The following is a 21,287-nucleotide window of genomic DNA, read 5'->3' on the forward strand; positions in this document are numbered from 1 at the left end:
AAAGGATCAAAATCAAACAATTAATTTATATACGAAATTTTTAATAATAATTGGGTATATTTACAATTGGTTAACAAACGTGAGTTACATGCATAATTTTAGAAGAGGTCCTTCAACAGCAACATTCCTGAATAACACACGTTCACATTTACCAAATGTCAAAGTATAAGTACGGCTACTTATTATTAGAACACCTGAAATCCACAACTCGGCAAACCATCCGGACTTCTCTAATCGTAATAATCGTAAATTGTAATGTACATTACTATCTTATCTATCTTAAGGTTTATTTTGAAAACCAAATGCTATTATAAAATTGAAGTTTAAGTATAATTTACCTGCAATGTCTAGTTAGAATGTAATTTGGGACTCATCATTTTTATTATTAAACCGTAATCCAAGATTCTTATTGGTAATTCCTGTACGGTTTCGAAATTTCAGCAGTTAATATTAGGGAACTTCGTATTTTTATATTATTTTTTTAATAAATGATACCGTAAAGATTCTGAAGCTCGATTTATAATTTGTTAAGTTATACTCAAATATCAAAATGAATTCGAATAGGTTGAAAGGACCTAAAAGGACCTAAGAAAGGATAAGTCTTTAAGATGTCTTTAAAATTTGGTCTCATGTTGTAGCTCTCACATTTTATATACTGTAGATGAACCATGTTTATTATGGCATTGTAACAAAAAAGTAGACAAGTTTTCTTCCAAGTAGTTACATAATTAAATCATATGAATACATTCGTGCTAAAGTTCATGCGTCTTTCTGAACTAAAATATTCCACTATCGAACAAGCCGCATCTTGGACGGCTCTGGACGAATCAATTATAAAGACGTATTTATAGGAATAGTTTTTAATACTTTTGAATATGAAGTAATTTTTAAATTCAATAGCAAATTTGATTGAAGATAGAAAAAATAACATATAAGTTGAATTCCTTGTTTCTAGTGCTTTTTAAAACTCAAACTTAACAAAATATAAATCGATTGTATTACTTGACATTTTTATAATATTACAAGAGATCCAAAGAAATAAAATTAATATCTATTTATCAACTACTAACATCACACTAGCGCAAAATAAATTATTAAACAAAATATGGTAAAACAAACACAATATTTAACAATCACAGACTTCTACTTCTACCTAATAAAATGAGTCAGCTGTAGATTTGAGATTCATAATTACACATACAATCCTTGTTACATTCACTAATATATCTCCTTAACTATGGCACTCGGTGACATAACGATTATAACTAATATAACGAATACATGTCTCAAACCTCACTCAAACAAAATAATAAATAAAAAAACATGGTTAACATAGAAAGGTTAAAACTAAACTATATTTTAAGTATCATTCTTAAGATACACCGTATAATTTATAATTGTTAATGACTAGAGTTAGAGTATATTTAAGTTGTAAGCATAACAGCTATATTACTTATCAGTAACTTAGTAGAAATAGTGGAAATATGTTTCTTAATCGTAAGCGAAGCAGATATTGAATTAAATTGCCAAATACACATTAAACGCAACCAAACATAACAGTAGAGTAATGTCCAAAATACCTCAAACACTAAATTAGAAAGTCATTAGATAAGTTGTAAAAATAGGACAATTTTATATGTAATGAAATATTTATAAACTAAATAATATCTCAAATAAAAATTAATATTCCTAATGTAAAAAGTCTTCTCAGTATGGATATATTATAATAAACTTATATAAAAACGGCTTAACACTCACTTATATACGTCCGGTCCGCCACCGACTAGTTTCGAGCCCACGACTGCTCGCTGAGCGACCGGTGCACGAGTCGGTGCCGCCACCAGACGAATATACGTGAGTGTTATGGCGTTTTTATATAAGTTTATTATAATGTCTCACGAAAGTTTAAATAATTTGATATATCATAATTACGCAAATAGAGTATATTTAGCTTAGACGCGTGAAATTGTATGAAGACATTGTGAAAATACTTTATCAACCCGAGTGCCATCAGGTTGACTAAATACCTGCGTTCCATTTGACTAGACTATGCTATCGCTTAAGACTTAATATAGGTATTAATTTAAATCGTTATTTCTGTACAAAATACTAAATCGTTTGCGAATTTTGACCTATTCATCAATTAATATTCCACATCGAATATTATAATATATCGCCCCGCTTTTAGCCGGTCAAATCTTTATACGTACACATTGTAGAAGGGTTAACCGGAATACAGACAGACATTACAGACAGTAACTTTATATTGCATACCCCCGCCTGCTGCATTTCTCTAATATCAAACTAACTATATGGCAATACGATTTCACTACAAATACGAGACTTACATACTAACAGCTTCTCTATTGGACTAAAATTCCGCTTATCGTGACAACGGTATAAGGCCTGAATACGTAGATATTTGCGTCAATTTAACACAAAATTTATCGATATTTAACATTAAAATCGATAGTCGAAATTCGCTATCAAAATGGCACGTCACTACCGTTCGGATACACTGACTTAAAATTCATATATGAGACAAATTTATTGAATACTTTTGCGATTCAGAACGAAAACAAACAGAAACAATTTGAATCAATATTTTGATATAAAATATTAAAGTGCATGAATCCTTAAAAAGTTATCAGACATTAATTATTTAAACATTACAGATTTAAAATATAACATTGACTATTTTAAGTTGGTCATTCTGACCACAAGCCGAACATTGTCTTTTCTCATTAATCCACGATCTTGTTTAAAAGGACTGGAAAACAGTTACATAGAGATATTATAATAAGAATTAATTATATAGATTTAGACAACTTATCAACTTTATTTTTAAGCCAATTATTCAACAAAACGAGGCTCAAGCTATTTAAATAAATGAAAGTTTGTTTTTCTACAAAATTTACAACTTTTTAACAAACGAATGAAACACTGGATACCTAAATAACACAAACCATTTTTAATTTATTACATTTTCTTCATATTGTTATTCATGGATTTTAAAACATAGTTCTGAAATATAATTGAATTCTTAATGTAAAATATGTACGGGCTTATTTGTAAACCAATCAAAGGTAGGCAACGCATGTGCAATTGCGTTTGTCTATGGGCAACGGTCACTTCGCTATATCAGCGATTTCAGGTGGCCGCTCGCTCGTTTGCCACCTTATGATATAAAAAAAATCATCATCCGTTGTCACTAATTACTCTTCAACATACACATTCCATCTGAACGGTTTTTCTAATATTAATCACTAATTCGGACAACATGTAATGAAATCTCAATGCATTTATTATAAGAAAATACATAAAAATTAAAAAATAATAAACGTCTTAAAAAAATTCGATAAAGACGGAAAAAGAGAATAATAGAAAAAAGATTAATTAAAATAAAAGAAAAGAAGAAGCAAATTAACAAAATAGACAAATAGATGTTGCCATATTACATGTTGTCAAAAAGTTAATTTTATTAGTTAACACTTTAGCTGCCAGGATGATTTTTCGAAAAACGAAAAAAATTGAACCGCTGTTTATAAGCTTTATGGGGCCTTGCAGGTCACGCTGTATACAACAATTCGATTAAAAAGCGTCCCACAAGCCACGAGGTATTGAATGGAAGTATGGCTTGTCGGACACATAGTTCGACACGGCAGCTAACGTGTTAAGGTGTCATAGTATCATATTTAGGTTAGAATGCGAAGCTTCTATTGCAACTATTTTAACTGAACCAAAGCTCTTTGGTCTTAGTTTGGAGCCGTTTTGAAATCTCCAATATTATATATTTCGTAATCATCGTTTACTTTTGACTTTTGCAAAGTCTTGGTCAATCGTTATTTTATGTATAACTTGAGCAATATCAAATTCTTTACTATGAATATTGAATATTTTATGAACAAACTTTGAAATTAAATAAAAAAAACTTGAATAATAGACCACTTTAGTTAACATTTTATACCGACTTTAAAATACATAATGTCCTTTGGATCTATCACATTTCATTGCAAATGTGGAAAGGTTGATTAAATTCAATCGGATTTTCATATTTAAAGCCGGTAAAGCCATTTTTATACCATAAATGAAATCAAACGTGCACACCGAACACATTCATACAAAAATATTTAAATGAAATTGAGATTGGAAATAAAATAATTGCAATTCAACATAAGTCTAATGCATAAATAAAGACTGGTATCAAATATTAATAAAAAAATACTGTTACCATAGTATTTTCTAGGTCTTTCGGTAGTACCTATACGATTGACCAAGTCCGTCGCCAGTCAAAAGCCGGCATCAGACGCGACTGGGGCGGTCGGTGAGGGCCAGCCGCAGCACGGCCACCTCTGTGTGTCAGGCGGCCTGCAGTGCGTGCGGCGGTGGTGGCGCGGGGTGCAACGGCGCGGGTGGGGTGCTCTCCACTGCTCCACACGCCTTCAGCTCAGTGAACACCTCGGTGAAGAAGCCCGGCTCAGAGTTGATCCGGAGCATATTAAAGGATAGCCTGTCTACAATAAGGAGGCAGCGATCCCAGAACTTGTCCTTGGAGTCCTCGACGAGGAAGGGCTTGAGAGGGTAGGAGATCTCGTTGCCCATGTAAGAATAGGAGAGGTAGAGGCAGGTGAGTACGACAGCTTGCAGCTCCTGCGGGCGCGCTATCCGCTCGCCGTCCACCAGTTCGCGTACCAACATGTACACGAAAACTACGTTGGCAGGGTTTATGAACGCCACGTCCTGGAATTACACAAAATAAAATATTAATTCATATTCCATTAAAGTTGAAACCAACATACAAATAATTAAGTAAAATCAAAGTGCTTCTGTACTATACTGTAATACCTTAGTAGCATTCCAATTTTATCTCGGTTAGAATTATGAACGTCTATAGAAATGCATAAATAGAACAAAAATGTGAAAACATAAAAAACTGGCTTTAAAACATCAATCCATAGTGATGCTACATTTTTAAAACTGTGTCACGAAGGACGACACTTTTTCATTTTCATAACAAAAAGAGAAGCTGTTATGGTGTTCTATATTTTTTATTTTACAATATTTTCACGTCAAAGTTACATGTCAACTAAAAACATCCGCAGTGGGTCGGACACATTCCACCCCTGTTACGATATAATTTCCGTCGACGCTAAAACAAAAGGCTGTGTTACGCATAATATAAATCCCCTATCACTCTAACTGGGGTGACACACCCTTCTAGTGCGCACCCCACTTTATAATTGCTTCGTCTAGACACCTTCCATGCCTTTCGGTTGCATCTTTCCACAGATAAACGTTAGAGGTTGCAAACTATGCAAAGCGCTTTATTAGTTACTTAAAGCTTTAAAAGTATTTGGGCATAATTTGGGAGCAAAAAAATTAAAAAACAATTACGATTAAAAATCTTATAAAGTAATCTTACCACTAGATTCATAAAAACCTACTGAAGTACTATAAAAATCTAGTATTAGGACTTAAATCTTACTTCTTACTAATATTATAAATATGAATGTTTAGATGGATGGATGGATGTTTGTTTGAAGATATCTCCAGAACGGCTGAACGGATCTCCATAAAATTTCGCATACATTTAAAACATAGTCTGGAAGAACACTAACTACTAATTGTTTTTTTTTAATTCCACGCGGACGGAGTCGCGGGCGACAGCTAATAAGAAATAAAATCGTAAATATTTGTTCAACAGTGAAAATGTCATATACATATTTTTCAAGATGCTACAATAAGAATCCAAACGATATTTATACGAAGAATTTAGATTAAAACCCTGATTAAAATCACATATAACCTTCAAACATATAGCGTATCTTAACTAACTTATGACTCAAGTATGAATACTATTTTGGCAGGGTTACTGAGGCTGACTCACTTGGAATTGGAACTTTATTCTAGCATTTTCCATAATACTATACTTTCTTACATTAATTTTGACAAGTGAACGTTAGTTAGAAAGTACATTTACCAGAATATCGACAATAAAACATAAAATGCGATTCGTTGCTGGGAAAAGTTAGGTTAGGTCCTTGACAAGCAAAGCGTTTTGAATGATTGCATTGCAAATAACAAAATAACAGTATTATTTTCTACATTAATCTTTCTTTCTTTATGCTCTATTCAATTTATAGAACGATAAGTTTGTGTATATATTTACGGGAAATATAACGCAGAAAATAATTTCCGGTAACCACGTTATATCGTCATAAGCTACTACTAGAATTTGACATATTTTCCTGACACAAACGCGACCTCGTAACCTTATACTCAATGTCTTTGATCCACACGAAAATAGTTAGGTCAGAATTTTATATCTATAATAAAAATAGTAACAATTACAAACTAAGTAAGTATATGAAATAAATTTTAACAAAAAAGACAACGCTTTACCTGCTTAACGTAATAAGTAAATGAACTATAACTCAATGAATAAACTGTTCAGTTAAAGCTGAAAATCTGTGACACCTTTTTCTCTTTATGCCGATGAATATTATGTATAAAATCTGGATCACCGAGATTTTTTGATTTTTTTCTTAATTGTGTTTTTTGGAAATTATATTTAAGTACGAATTACTAATAAAATGATGAAATATGAATAATATTATTATTCTTACCGTTAGAAAAAGTTAAGTTTATGTTTAAGTTGATTATCGATAAAACACGAATAAAATGACATTTTCTAAAAATGATTCCTAGCTAGATTGATTTATCGCCCCCGAAACTCCCTATATACTAAATTTTATGAAAATTGTTGGAGCCGATTCCGAGATTCCAATTATATATATATACAAGAATTGCTCATTTAAAGATATAAGATTTTTTCAATTATTATATTATTTTATGTTACTTTATTTTCGTAATTCGTTTGGTATCGCGGTCGAAATCTACAGCCAATTGACTCACAAATAGCGCTCTACTTATTACGTGTTCCCACTGTCGATTTACCTGTATAAAACATAAATGCTATCTTTGTCTTTTCAAAGAGAACGAGCGGGATAACTATATGTATTTATAGAGATTTTTGTCAGTCAAACCTTGCAGTTTTTAGTGTCACAACTTGAAGGTCTTTCAGCGTTCGTGCTTTTTATAAAAATGAAGTTAACTTCATTCTTTATTCAAAGTAAAATGAATGTTCATTTGTTTTTATAATAAGTGAAAATTAATCATAGCTGTTATCTAGGTTAAAGATTTAAATGTTCATATTAAAACAGGCTTTTAAACCATAATGAGGTCAGGGGTAAAAGAATTTATTATTTAGTTGAGCCCACATATTAGGTTGATCAACTTAAGGCCAATGTCGTGTCAGTAAGTCAAGCCTATTTAAAAACACTCAAGTAACGTTGTTATAAGTTAATATTGTGATGTCTAGCAGCTTTTAAAGCAAGAGTTTAACATGCGAAATATAACTATCGTTAGGAAGAAAATCCGAAAATGTGACAGTGTATTGACGCAACACTAACCTTAGTAAAATGTCGACGTTTGTGTCCCCCACTATTCATTCTGACACTAGACTTTGTAACGAAAGCACGTCGATAGTGTGTGTTTGTGCATGTACGCATGTACGCTTGTGTGCTTTGTGATTGTAATTAATAATGTCTAAAACTATGTACTTATTTACACTAACAAAAGAGAAATATAAGCAGATTTTTAAATTTGAACGGAAGAACATCGATAAAGGTAGGCATATGAAGAGATGGATGGCAGTAAAAAGTGACGTAATAAGTGTTTCGGTTATGGAATCGCCTACGTGTGGAAAACAAAACAAGTTATTGACCTTATCTCGTAGCAAACCACGTCTGGACATATGTAACCGTAAGGTCACTGCTGTACACAACCATTGAAGTGTAAACAAAAGGTCGTTGTTACGAGTCGTCTGGGATTTGATGAGAGTTTTCAGATTTATTAGAACTTTGAACTTGTCTATAACATTCAATTACTATATTAAACCTTTTTAGGAACCTTCGCTACTGCGTGAAGAAATACGCACATGTTAAATTATATTTATCGTAGTCAATATTTTACTTTTTGTAGTAAATCTACGTATAAATATAACATAACTCACGCCCTTGATCCAGAGGGCTAAAGCAGAGATTTAGATTTAAATTTTCTTCCTTTTTATACAACCCTGTAACACCTCTCTTCTCTTCCACTTACATCTACGCATATATGACTTTTCTTGATTTACAATCATACTATCTGTCGCCCGCGACTCCGTCCACTAAACCTTTCTGTTAATTGTAAACAAGGCAACTAACGTATACACAGATTGAATTGTATATAATACTAGCTGTTGCCCACGTCTCCGTCTATGTGTTTTTCCAGAGTATGTTCTACATCTATGCAAAATTACAGCGAGATCCGTTGAGCCGTTCAGATATCTTTTAACAAACATCCATCAATCCATCTGAACGTTCTCATTTATAATATTAACAAGGTATAATGTGAATCACGTATTTAAAGGGAGCTATGCTTTAAATGAGTCTTTCCCAAAGTGGTCGATAACGCCCCCTTGTGGCCGCTGCAGGTTTCAAGCTGCGGGTTATAGTAAAAGTTTCGTTTAGAATTCTCCGTTAATATACATATATAGGTCACAATAATTAATTAATTTGATTTGAAGTTATAGTGGTTTTTAAATATGTGAAAATATGGGGGGCGCTAAAAAAATATTTTTTTTCAAAAGTGGGCAGTAGACAAAATGAGTTTGGGAACCACTGCTTTAAATGAATACAAAGCTATTTGTAACTATATAGCAGTCATAAGAATTCAATAACAACCTTGTCATGTATAATTCGTATTGATTGTTACGACTACAAGTCTTGAAGGTTCGCTTTGAGTACATAATAGGTCAAGATGTACTTCACGCTAATATCTACATTCTTGGCTAATGTATTTGTACTTTGAAAATCTTTATGAGGAAAATAAAATCTGTAAACAATATTTTAACGTATTTTGTAAATTACTGTTTAATTTATTATATTATTTATTTATTTAATTTATTTATTATATTATTTTAAATTTACGTAGATAAAAATTACTACAATTAAGAAATAAACTAACTAAAATTAAGTGTGTATTGTGTCAAATTGGTTGTATACTGTAAGGATGCTATGCAGTTTTGAAATAAATAAATTAAAAAAATATATATATTTTTTTTACAAAAATTATATGCATTTTTGTAAAAAAAAACTTTGAAATATTAAATTGTTTTTAAATTATTATCTGATTTATTAAAGTTTTCGAAAAACAATTAATAAATACACTCATCGCATTCAATTATTCTTTAAAAAAATGCTTTAGTAAAAATTCTTAACACTCGGAGAAATGAAATAGAAGTCACGTACATAAAGTTGTCGATAGATGTCGCGACGAGAATTCAAAGTAACTCGATCTCGAGTGAATTCAAGCCTTCTTACTGACGCTTTTCAACTTGTGACTTAAAAACATCTCGATTTTACAATCGGAAGTACCTACTTTCTATACTTTCACCAATATACAGTTGCTATACTAGCTATCGCCCGCGACTCCGTCCGCGCGGGATAGAAGAAAAAAACTTAGTTTGTAACGTATGTATTCTACCAAACTATGTTCTATATATATGCTAAATTTGTAGTCGTTCTGGTGCTACCTTCAAACAAACATTCACCCATCCTACATCCAAACATTCGCATTTATAATATTAGTAAGATTTTCCATTGAAGTACTTTAATACAATTAAAATATTATCGATGAGAGAAGAGTTTTTCATATAAATAGCATGATTTTGCACGTGCAATCGTGGGTTTCTGAGGCCAAAATTCTTGTTTAAAACATTATATCTCTGCTTTGTCAAAAAAAAGGGACAGACAGACGGACGGACAACAAAGTGATCTTATAAGGGTTCCGTTTTTTTCCTATGAGGTACGGAACTCTAAAAATATCCAAATCACTGAATATGTTTAATTATTTATAAAGGCTCATACTCATGGTGCTACTAAACATATATCGAAAGATTTAATAAATAATTGTATTGATTTAATTACTGAAAGCAATTCATTTTAAAATGTCCAAAGCGATATGTAACTTAAGCCCCAACAATGCCGCGTTGGGTTTCCATTTCAAAGTACTTAAAGGGTTTCATTAACTGACTATTGTTACTACAGAGGTTGTCATCACTTTAAAGTCTATGAACGATTTTCCATTTAAAAAAAATACTAGCTGTCTCCCTCAACTCAATCCGCGCGAAATTAAAAAAATTAATTAGTTGCCCATATGTTCTTCCAGACTATGTTCAATATGTGTGCCAAATTTCATCGAGATCCGTTCAGCCGTTCTGGAGATACGTTCAAACAGACATTCATCCATCTAAACATTCAAATTTAAAATATTAGTTTTACTTTTACTTTATGGTGTTCCGTTCCAGAGTTTAAAAACAATCTATGGTTTTTGAATTATGCTTAAAAATGCATAAAGTATGACTGTTAATTCAAAACATTTTACTGGGTAAAAAGGTTATAATAAAGAGCATTGTTAAGCTAATATGTTTACATTAATTTAGTATGATCATTTTATCTTAGCATCAAATAAATTAGTTTTCTGGTCTGTTGCTTGCGATCTGACAAGCTCGCAGCGATCCTGTTTGCCGGCTCATTGAATTTCCAACATCCATGAATATTATGAAATCATACGATTCGATGACAATTTCCGTTTACAGTGCGTGCTATTGTTTCTAGGATATTTAATTATTAAAAAAGCTTATACAAATAGCATATGCTATTAAAGGAGTAAATTGATCTTGATTTGACCAAAGAGGTGTGTTTAGAGGTTGTTTTGTTAAAAATAAAAATAAATATAATTCCTGGATGTCTAATAACTCTTCTTGTGTAAAAATAAGTTTATCAGACAATAGTTGCTTTGTCTAGAATTGTTTATTTTGTTAAATAATAAAACCTTACTGATTTTAAGACTCTACTCTACGTAGAGTTTATTTTATAAATGTTTGAAAAGCTTTATCTGGGTAATCTCTTACGATGACTCTGAGCTAAGTTGTTGGAAAAATGGTTAGTACAAAAACCAAATGTGTTTGTTTTAATGTAGACAAACGCCAGCGCTCGTAAAACAAATAGCTCGAGTACGTTTCACACTGAAAGCGACGTACGTATCGATCTGATATCACCCACCTCAGGTACATACATATCGAATGAATGATTAAACGCACGCAAGTTGACGGTAATCAGAACAAATAGAACTAGGCCAACTGGAAGTGATCATTAAAATGTAATTTCCACTAAATATAAAAAAACACCATCTTTTTAATCAGATAATTAGGTATTAAATAAAAAAATATTTTACTTTAAAAATGAGGTGCGACATATCATTACTAGTAAATGAGGGCCACATTTACAAATATAAACTACAGTTTTTGTAAAACATACTAAACTAGTTGTCGCCTGCGACACCGTCCGCGTGAATATATAAAAAAAACTTAATTAGTGTAGCCTATGTGTTCTTTCAGACTATGTTCTATACGTATGCCAAATTTAATCGAGATCCGTTCAGCCGTTCTAGAGATATCTTCAAACACCCATCGATCCACATCACATCCATCTAAACATTCGCATTTATAATATTAGTAAGTTAAATAAAAAGCAGCTCTTCAAGGCATAAATTCGAAAAATGAACAAATGGTATCCTATGTCCATCTCCTGGCTCTAAGCTACCGCCTCACCGATTATCAACCAAATCGGTGAAACCGTTCTTGAGTTATAAATAGTGTAACTAACACCACTTTCTTTTATACATATAGATATATATACTTGGTATGTCGTCGTAAACACTTAGTTCATTTGTAAATTATAAAGTTATATTATTGCATTTGTGTGTAAAATGTAAAGATACTTGAAGAACTTTGTTCCCATACCCCAATGCCAATGTAACTTTTACCATCCTATCCGGTAATGTAAATGGATGGAAGGGTCTTAAGAAATGTATCGTCTATGTTGTTTTTAAGAAGGGCAATAAATTGGGACGTGTCAGGTAGAATGACTGGTGAAATACTGCAAGTGTATTTGGAATACACACATTTAATATATAGAAAAAAAAAAAAGTATGATACTAAAATATAATAAAGGAAAACATATATAAGTAAAATTATTCATAAGGCAAAATTTCCTATACCGCTCGTTGCAAAAAGTTTTTTATTATTTTTAAAACAATTTAAAGAACTCAATTTATCAACATTATTGTTGGTGCAAATAACGAATATAAGCACTTCGTAGAACCCGCGTAGCAATCTCTACGTTGTTCTACGATTATTATGACGCATTTTTATACCGCGTACACATTTAGAATTTAATAACTTCAATTAAATAAAGATTAAAGTTACTCCTTATCTTATTACGTAAGTAATTATACTACACATTAATCTTACTAATATTATAAATTCGAAAGTTTAAATGGATGTATAGATGAGTGTTAGAAGATATCTCCAGAACGTAGAACGAGATGTAGAATCATAGCTTGTAAGACCACATAGGTTAATTACTAAGTTTCTTTTAATCCATGCGGACGGAGTCATGAACAAAAGCTAGTTAGTTATACGGTTATTTTCATATAAAAAGACTACGAAAAAACTTGTGTCGTAATGGTTTTTACTCTGTAATATCGCCACTTGTTTTTTATAAATTCTCGTTTTAAAAATAGAATGTAAAAAGTACTGTTAAAGTTGCGACACTAAAAGTTCCCGGTCGTTGAAAACAATTAACTGCGTCATTCTCTCTTGTAAATGTGGAAAATGGTACTACGTAACAATTTAACGTATTTCACAACGGAATAACCTTAAAATTAACCTTAAAATGACTCATGTTGAAATAATTTGGTGAGTATTTTATTTACGATGGGATTTTCTAACAATATATCAAACTTTCTATTATTTTGTAATACAGATGAAGTAGAGGTTTAGCAAGCTATAGAATCATACTAAATAATTAATATACCATAGAAAAACTATATTAATAGGGTCAGTAGCATATAGGAAATTGTATGAAATAAACAAAGGTACATACCTACATGTAATACTAGATATCACTCGCGACTTAAATAATTCTGAGTTCGGCAGTTAGTATGAGAAATGTACACTAAGTGGCTCACTAAGTGACCAAAAGATCCTTTAATAACCATTATATGATGCCGTCTACAAAAAAAAATATTGCAGTTATTATGTAAAGTAATTAATTAGCCATTTTAGACAAATATCAAATTAAAATAGTAACATAATATATCACAATTAAAATACTTTTATTCATTACAAAATCTACGATGTTTTTTTCAATGTAACTTTCTATAGGCATTCATATATAAAATAAACCAGCTAGAAAATGATTCATACTCAGAACTGGTGTTGCAAATGTGAATTTCATAAAGTTGCTTTCCATGTGACCTGTTTTTCTTTTACTATTTTAAAATATATTTTCCAAATTAAAGTCGGTTTTCACTGTGTTTCACACATATTTTGTACATTCATTCTCGTTAATAAATCAAATTATAAAAGTTGTACAGGATTTTTACAGTGAAAATTCGCGGGTGCTATCTTACTGATATAAATGCGAATGTTTAGATGAATGGATGGATGGATGTTTGTTTGAAGGTATCTACGGAACAGCCCAACGGATCTTGATGAAATCTGGCACATATGTAGAACATAGTCTGGAAGAACACATAAGCTACTCATCAATTTTTTCAATTCCGCGCGATGGTGTCGCGGGCGACAGCTAGTATGTTACATGTATGATGATAACATGAAAACAAGTTTATGTAATACTTACTGATAACATATGATAAAGTATTGAAGTAATATTCAATGAACTTAGTACTTAAGTTATCAAGTCAAGTCTATTAGTTGAAGGGGAAATACGCTTTGCAATTTGATAAAGAAGACTTAAGGTCGCACTTTTTTAATACTTAAAAAGTCATCCAGTGTTTACTCACGCTATCTTTTTTTTTTATTATACGGTGGCAAACGAGCGAGCGTCCACCTGAAATCGCTGAAATTACGAAGTTACCGTTGACCATAGGCATACACAATTGAATATGCGCTGCCTACCTTTAATCGACGGAAAAGGGGATGCACAGAAAGAAAGTATTTTCCCTTCCCATGCATCCCCTCATCCGGAAAGTCCACTTCCACTTCCCATCCTTTTTTTATAAGAAAAAGGTGGGAAGGGAAAGAGAACTAAATTAGGCCTCCGGGACACACACTCTTCAGACGAAACGCGGAATAGCTTCCACTTCACTCCTGTCTTCTGTGTGGTCGTGGTATTTCACCGGGCGAGCCGGGCCGATTCGTGCGAAGATGTTAAAGCGGGCTCTACCACTGTTAAACGCGCTACATCATCTACTCTATATATATATTATCTACGCTATTTCCTTATAAAAAAATACTTTTATTTCAGATAGACTTTTACATCCAGATAGTATTAGTACAAAAATAGATCATACGACTATGTTAGTAAAGTAAAACGGCTGATATAATTTATTTTGTTACCTGTTTATTGTATGAGATGCATCAACGGACAATTCATAGTAACAGCGGAGAATCAAATCTCCAGGATGGAGTTTAATAATCACTTAAAATACAGGATGTTCAGTAAGTCACAGATCAATTTGAAAATGTGGGATATTTTTGGTCGTCCCTAGCAAAACATTGTTCTACGAACATCCCCTACAGCCAGCATTTTTCACATCGGCATATTAAAGGAAAATGAAGACATAGAAAAGCTAACTAATTAAAAGTAAAAAATGTAACTTCGTCATAAATCCAACGCATTTCACGTTTAATTGCGACCGTTGTAAAAATAGCCACGTGTATTCAACCTGGGGCTATAAACTTCTGGGTCGATCGTCATTTAAGTATATTTATAGAAATAATATGAACATAATAAAAACTTACCTACCTAAGTATATAATTTTATTAAAAATGTTCAATGTATTCCACTTCGTTATCATAAATCTAATGAAATTTTGGCAAACGATACGGGAAATACGTAACAATCGACCATTCGTTTTACATAACTACCTCTGCTGAATAAAATCACCTTTTATTCACCAAACAACCTTAACACGAACAATAAACGTAAAACAAAAGATATATACATAGCAATAAAAAGTTACCCTTCATTAATATCCAAGACTTTATGACTGTAAAACCACATAGACGAAGAATATTATCATATACTAGTTGTCGCTCACGACTCCGTCCACGAGGAATTAATAAAATCTTAATTAGTAGCTTATGTGTTCGTCAAAACTATGTTCTTCATGTGTGTCAAATTTCAGCGAGATCTGTTGAGCCGTTCTGGAGATACCTTCAAACAAACATCCATCCATCTAAATATTCGCATTTATAATATTAGTAAGAAGTGAGATTTAGCAATGTTTACATCGGAGCTTACCTGTTCATCTTGCCTCTTTCTTTTACTACAATAAACATTTAGTTGTCTCATTTCTCTCCAAAAGAAAGAAAGGGGTAGTAATATGTTTTGTAAAACAGTAATTATGAGACAGATGATAGATGTTTCAACTTTAGAAAATCCACAATATAAGGGGAGATTTATCGAAAAATGTAATAATTTTCATAAAGTTTTCGACTTTTATAGCGAGAAAATATTCTAATATTCATAATTTATTAATTTTTTCCGTTGCGCAATATGAAATTTCAGTGCGGGCAACATCTCAAATTGCTCTGCGACTACAGTATGTTCGGCAGCATTGAAGCTAGACTTGTAAAATGGAACGTGTAAATATTTAACTGAAAAGGAGTTTTAAATAAAAATTGCAATAAATGCTTACTATTTTGCATAAATACTACTAAGCCTTTTATTACATTAATTTATTTCATTCCAGTATTTATAAACTTTATAATATTTATTTAATGATATTAAAAACAGTACCTATAGTATCAGTAATTACGTTAAATAAGTAAGGTTAATCAAGCTTAAGTTTTCGCAACACATTCGACTTAATTAGATTACTAGTGTCACATAAGACAAGCCTCCTGACTTTTATAAGGTGAAATAGAAAAAAAGTATAATGAATAAGGGTGTTATACCTGCCAGCCCTGCAGCAGAAGAGAGCGATCGACAGTACGCAGCCACATGACCGCGTCGCCCGCCTGGAAGTCGCGCAGGCGGTGGCAGCGCGCGTGCAGAAACAGCCCCAGGCACTTGAGCAGTTCCGAGGTGGACGCCTGGATAACTGTCTTGCGCGCCGGCGGAGGCTTCTCGCACACGTTGTTGTTGAGCACGCTGGCCCGCAGCGGTTCGGGCGGCGCGGGCGCCGGCGCCGGCCGCAGCGCACCCAGCGCCCCTCCGCCCGGCGCCCCCACGCTCACATTCTTGTTGCGGTCGAGCGGCGCATTGTCCGTCAGCGGCGCCCGGAAAGTCGTCACACTCTTGCTCTTGCATTCCAGCTTCTTCTTGTTGTTGTTAGCGGTCGAGAACCTCTTCCACGACAGCGCGTTTATGAACAGCGAGTGTTTCTTGAGGTTCTTCTCGAGCGCCGTCTTCTCGGAGATGATCTTGGCGGCGTCGTCGAGAGTGGCGCGGCGCTCATCGCGCGGCGCGTCTCGGTTCTCGCGGTTCTTGGCATTGTTGAGGCGCTCGTAAGAGTAGGCGAGGGCGGCGCGGTCGGGCGGCGCTCCGGCGGGCGGGCGCCGCTCTCGCGGGCTGAAGCTCAGCACGGTGCCCATGAGGCCCGCGCGCGGAGGCCCGCTAAGTCCCGGCATGCATAACGTCGGCCCGGTGCGACGGCGGCGGCCCGAGTGGGCTCGATAGCGCCGCGCCTGCGCGCCGAGCTCGTATCGACCGTCAGCTGGCCGTCGCCGGCCCCGCCCCGGTAAACAAACCCTCCGAGCCGTAAATCACGGAATTACCGATCGGGATAATGCCGAACCGATTAACTCGCGTAGTCCCAGAGATTTGTCCGGAGAAGTTGAGGAGACAACATTAACTTTTCAACCGCCAACTCCGACTGCGGCCCAGGTCCGGGCGGCGTGCAGGCCGTTGTTACATAATGTTGCGGGCGCCGCGCCACGACTGCTCGCTGATAATCAAATTTTACCTACTGAGTTACCTCTTGAGAAACACAACCTCAAAACCAACCTAGATGCGCGACGCTTGACCTGAATACAATTTTCATTAAAACCCAGCCGGCGGCGGTGCGGCGGCGGTGCGCCGGTCGCCACGAGGGGAAGCAAAAATTCTACGCGACTATTGACGCTTTTACACCCTTTTGTAAAAACTCGTCTCGTTTCGTATCTTTAACACTCACTTCAACTCTCTTTATTTGGGAAGCGCAATATTAGCAACAATGCGAGAGTAATGAACAACAATAGAGTAGCAGAAGAGTACATTGACCGGGGCTGTGGGACGGCGGGACAGCGGGGCGGGGGCGGCGTTACCGGAAGGGCCGGCTAACCGCACTAGGATACAGTCGATAATGCTACAGTACATGCTAACACGAACGTACATTTAAAAGCTTGTGGTTTTATAAGTATTATGCCACATTAATATTATGAAACTCACTAAACTTAACTAAGGTAAAAGAATTGCAATTTAAAAAAAAAAAAATCTTTTTTTTTACTCTTATCCGCGTTACCAATAACGAAATAGATGTTTAAAAAGGTAGTGGCATCCCATTCATACTCTTTATAAAAACAGAGATAACAATACATAAATTTGTATTTGTAGAGATTTTTAACAGTGGAAACACCTACACAAACAGGTTGACGCAAACAGTGTTCGAATAAACCTATTAAATCAATGAAGTGAGGTAATTCGTGACGACAGATTCAGACCGTTCCAATTATTCACAAAATGAGGTACATATTATTATCTTAACATTTCTAAGAAAACGGTATTAATTCAGTTATTTAACTTAGACGTGACATAAAGTTTAGTAGGTATAGAAGAAATATGACTATAAACCAATTTATAGATCTTTTGAAAAAAAAAATAATATCGTTATTTATATATTATGTTATATACTATGTGTCCAAGGAGTTTCAATACTTTCAGTCAGGCCACATAGAAAAGAAAAAAATAATTTATTCTTTTTAAATATGACAAAAATTTTATCCGTTGTCTTTTTCTGTTCATATTCAACAATACACGTTTATTTTCAAAAATAGTGAATTTTATTTTATCTTTCTAACACTATGTTTCAAGTTCGTTTTATACAACAATATACTTAGTTATAGAGCCATTGCCAAAGTTAATGCAAGAAAGAGAATACTTAAACAACTTTAGGTAACTTCGGAAAGAGGCTCTGCTATGATGCATCCTACTAGCTTCGAAATATTGACATTTTTTTCTGATAACTTTATAAGAATCATGGATCACTTAATATAGGAGAATATAAAAGTCGTGCAAAATAGACTCGTGAGTCATGTCTAATTTTCAAGTAGACAGTTCATCGTAAACGCATAGTGCCTAACATATCTGCGGCAGTGAGACTGGCCCGAGGTCGATGCCTAATGAGTTTACCTGAAGCCGCACCAAGTACGCCACGACGCTTACAATGACCACACGCTCCTTAAAGTTTGGGATAATTCCAACTGCAAAGTTTCTTTACAAGTCAGGGCTTTTTACCATTCTATCTAATTACCTTAGTCAAAAAAATCTTTTATGACTAATATTTTTAAAAAAAATTTTTTACATAGTGACTTTATACCGTAGCAAGCGTTTCGGTTATCAAACGTAAATATATTACTTACAATTTAGGGCACTAAGTCATTTTATTATTGTCTAGGATTTTAATGTATTTTACTTTCTAAATATGTATAGATTTTTTAAATGTATACCTAATTCATATTTTATTTAAATAGGACTGTCTAGACTATCCAAAACTTGTATACTCTCTAGTGCAAACAACGGCGCTATTGTTCGCTTACGTAGCACCAGCACAAAATTGACATTTTGTGTCCAAATAATCTATAGATTTCAACACGTAAAAACTAAAGGTTAAAAATATTACATCTAGCTAAAGAACGAAATCTCTATATAAAACATATCATCCCTGTCGTTATCTTTGATAAAACTTGGATTTTAGTCTTAAAAACTAACGGTGTAATCATCTAGTAGGATTTGACTAATAGCCTATTTGGCCATTCACTTGGAGACAGAAATTAATTTAACAAAATTGTTTACATATTTGTACGATAGATTAAAACAAGCTATATTCGTAATTAACTGCGTCGCTGATGAAGTTAGAAAACTCAATCTAAACAATAATTGTCTAATGAATATGTTATAAGATTTTCTTGCAAGGCTGTCTTTAGTGGGGGCATTAGCATTTCAAATTGACTACAACTCTGCCCCTCTTGTTAACAAAGGGGTTTGGACATGGTCGTCTGTTTACTTTGACTACATTTGTTATATTTAAATAAAGCCAATTAGCAACATAAAACTCTTTAGTATGGTAATTAAGAGTTAATTAAACTATAACTAAAATATACTAAACTTTAATTAGTCAGTTATTCGTATGCTTTGGGCTATCCCATATAACTCATATTCTGTCTTTATTTTTAACTTAATCTTACTAATATTAAAAATGCGAATGTTTAGATGTATGGATGTATGTTTGTTTGAAGGTATCTCCAGAATAGCTGAAAAGAAAATAGTCTGGAAGAACACATAGGGTACTAATTGAAGGAGTCGCAGGTTAGTAACAGTTTTCACGTAGCAAAGGTACTATTTTTCTTTCGTTGCTTATAAATTTTTGTCATTAAATTTCGATGAGTTTTACGATATCTAGATCAGTTAAACTTGAGCAAATTGAATTAAAAATATTATTAAAAAATACTGCGGATAAGAAAAAATTCGGGATTGAATTATATTGGTCGTTAGTTTAACGAATGACAGATAAAAGTGTTCGCTACCAGACAGTGTAAACCCTAGCAGTAGTAAAATTTTTATCCTATAATTTAGATAAAACACAGGCAAATATCAAGTGTGATTAGTTCCAGACAGTATTATAACGTCATACGTGGGGAGAGGGTGAGCAGAGGGTTGAAAAAATCGCTGTACTCGCCAATTTCGATCCTGTAATAATAGTTTTAAGGTTTTGAATTGTTTAAATCGATTCTATAGTGATAGATTGGTGAAATACCGATGTAAGAGTTCATTGAACCCCGTTAGTATACGTAAATTCGTTCCCTTGAGAGTAACGCAAATGATAAGGGTGCTACAATTTATGCATTGCAACCTCTTTATTTAAGTAATGTTTTTAAAACAAATGAAAAGCGTCATACAATTTTATCGCAATTAATTTACGTATAATTAATACGTCCATACAAACAATACAGCAGCTAATAATTTTGAGGTCTATTTATGATTAGATTAATTTATAGACGATTTACAGACATAGGAAATATTTTTTTTACTTTTAGAAATTTATTTTATACAATACAAGCCATCGTCCGTGCGGAATTAAAAAAATATATTATTAGTTGCCGTGTTCTTCCAGACTTATGTAGGTATGCTAAATTTCATTGAGATCCGTTCAACCATTCTGGAGATACCTTACAAACATCCAACGTTAAATTCATACTTTTTTTACAAAGTCTGTTGGTTTAAACCGAATTTGTTAGGCAAGAAAAACAGATACCGATAAGAAAGCAAAACAAAATACTCAGAAAAATCCATCAAAACACACAAAAGAAAGCAATATTTTCCAATAAGAAGACTCCGAATCTACTTATCTTGAATGAGAGTAATGATACTCATTGTATTCGTAAAGCATTGGATTGTCTATTGAATTGTGTCTCTTTCGTTTTTCTTTTTTTTATGTTGGCAGAACATTCCTTACCTTTGTCCTGCAACCACTTACCTGTGTAAAGAGTACTTAATATTTTCTGATTTTTACATGACTCCAAAATATACATAAAAATTGAAACATCATTTTTTTTACAAATATTTATTCGCCTAAAGACAGTCGACAAATAATTCTTAAAAATATTAACTATATACTAATTAATTTGGGCAAATCGAATCAAAATAGAGTCAAATCTAGAGTTTTTAAAACATTGAGTTCTTTTTTATCTGTGGTTATGGTTATTCGTTTGTAGTATTTTTGGTAGTATATTTTAGTAGGTTTTACTGAACAGAGGGTGTCCTATTTTACCTTAGTAAAACTAAAGAGAGACGAGAAAATGTGACTAAAATTTATTTTAATCTTGTACTTAATTCATAAATGCTTTGGAACAACAAATAAAATTATTTTTATATCCGTAATTTTGCTTTCAT

The 21,287-nt window shown here is 33.4% G+C and overlaps 1 protein-coding gene across 1 annotated transcript; it reads right to left on the reverse strand.

Annotated features, from left to right (window-relative positions):
* Window positions 1-3,641: 3,641 nt before the first annotated feature.
* Window positions 3,642-16,768, reverse strand: Cdk5alpha (Cdk5 activator-like protein). The gene is made up of 2 exons (XM_013324363.1): window positions 16,094-16,768; window positions 3,642-4,740 (listed from the first exon to the last, which is right to left on the reverse strand). The coding sequence occupies exons 1-2, from the start codon at window positions 16,766-16,768 to the stop codon at window positions 4,360-4,362; spliced, it is 1,056 nt and encodes a 351-aa protein (XP_013179817.1). The 3' UTR covers window positions 3,642-4,359.
* Window positions 16,769-21,287: the final 4,519 nt, after the last annotated feature.

This window comes from Papilio xuthus, unplaced genomic scaffold, assembly GCF_000836235.2.
Source record: "Papilio xuthus unplaced genomic scaffold, Pxut_1.1 DF824992.1, whole genome shotgun sequence".
Lineage (NCBI taxonomy): Eukaryota > Metazoa > Arthropoda > Insecta > Lepidoptera > Papilionidae > Papilio > Papilio xuthus.

Excerpts from the sequence above, each read along its gene's own strand:
- Cdk5alpha (XM_013324363.1), bottom strand. The coding sequence starts at position 16,768 with ATGCCGGGACTTAGCGGGCCTCCGCGCGCGGGCCTCATGGGCACCGTG. Across the intron at positions 4,741-16,093 it reads TTCTGCTGCAGGGCTGGCAG|GACGTGGCGTTCATAAACCC; the intron begins GTATAACACCCT and ends GTGTAATTCCAG.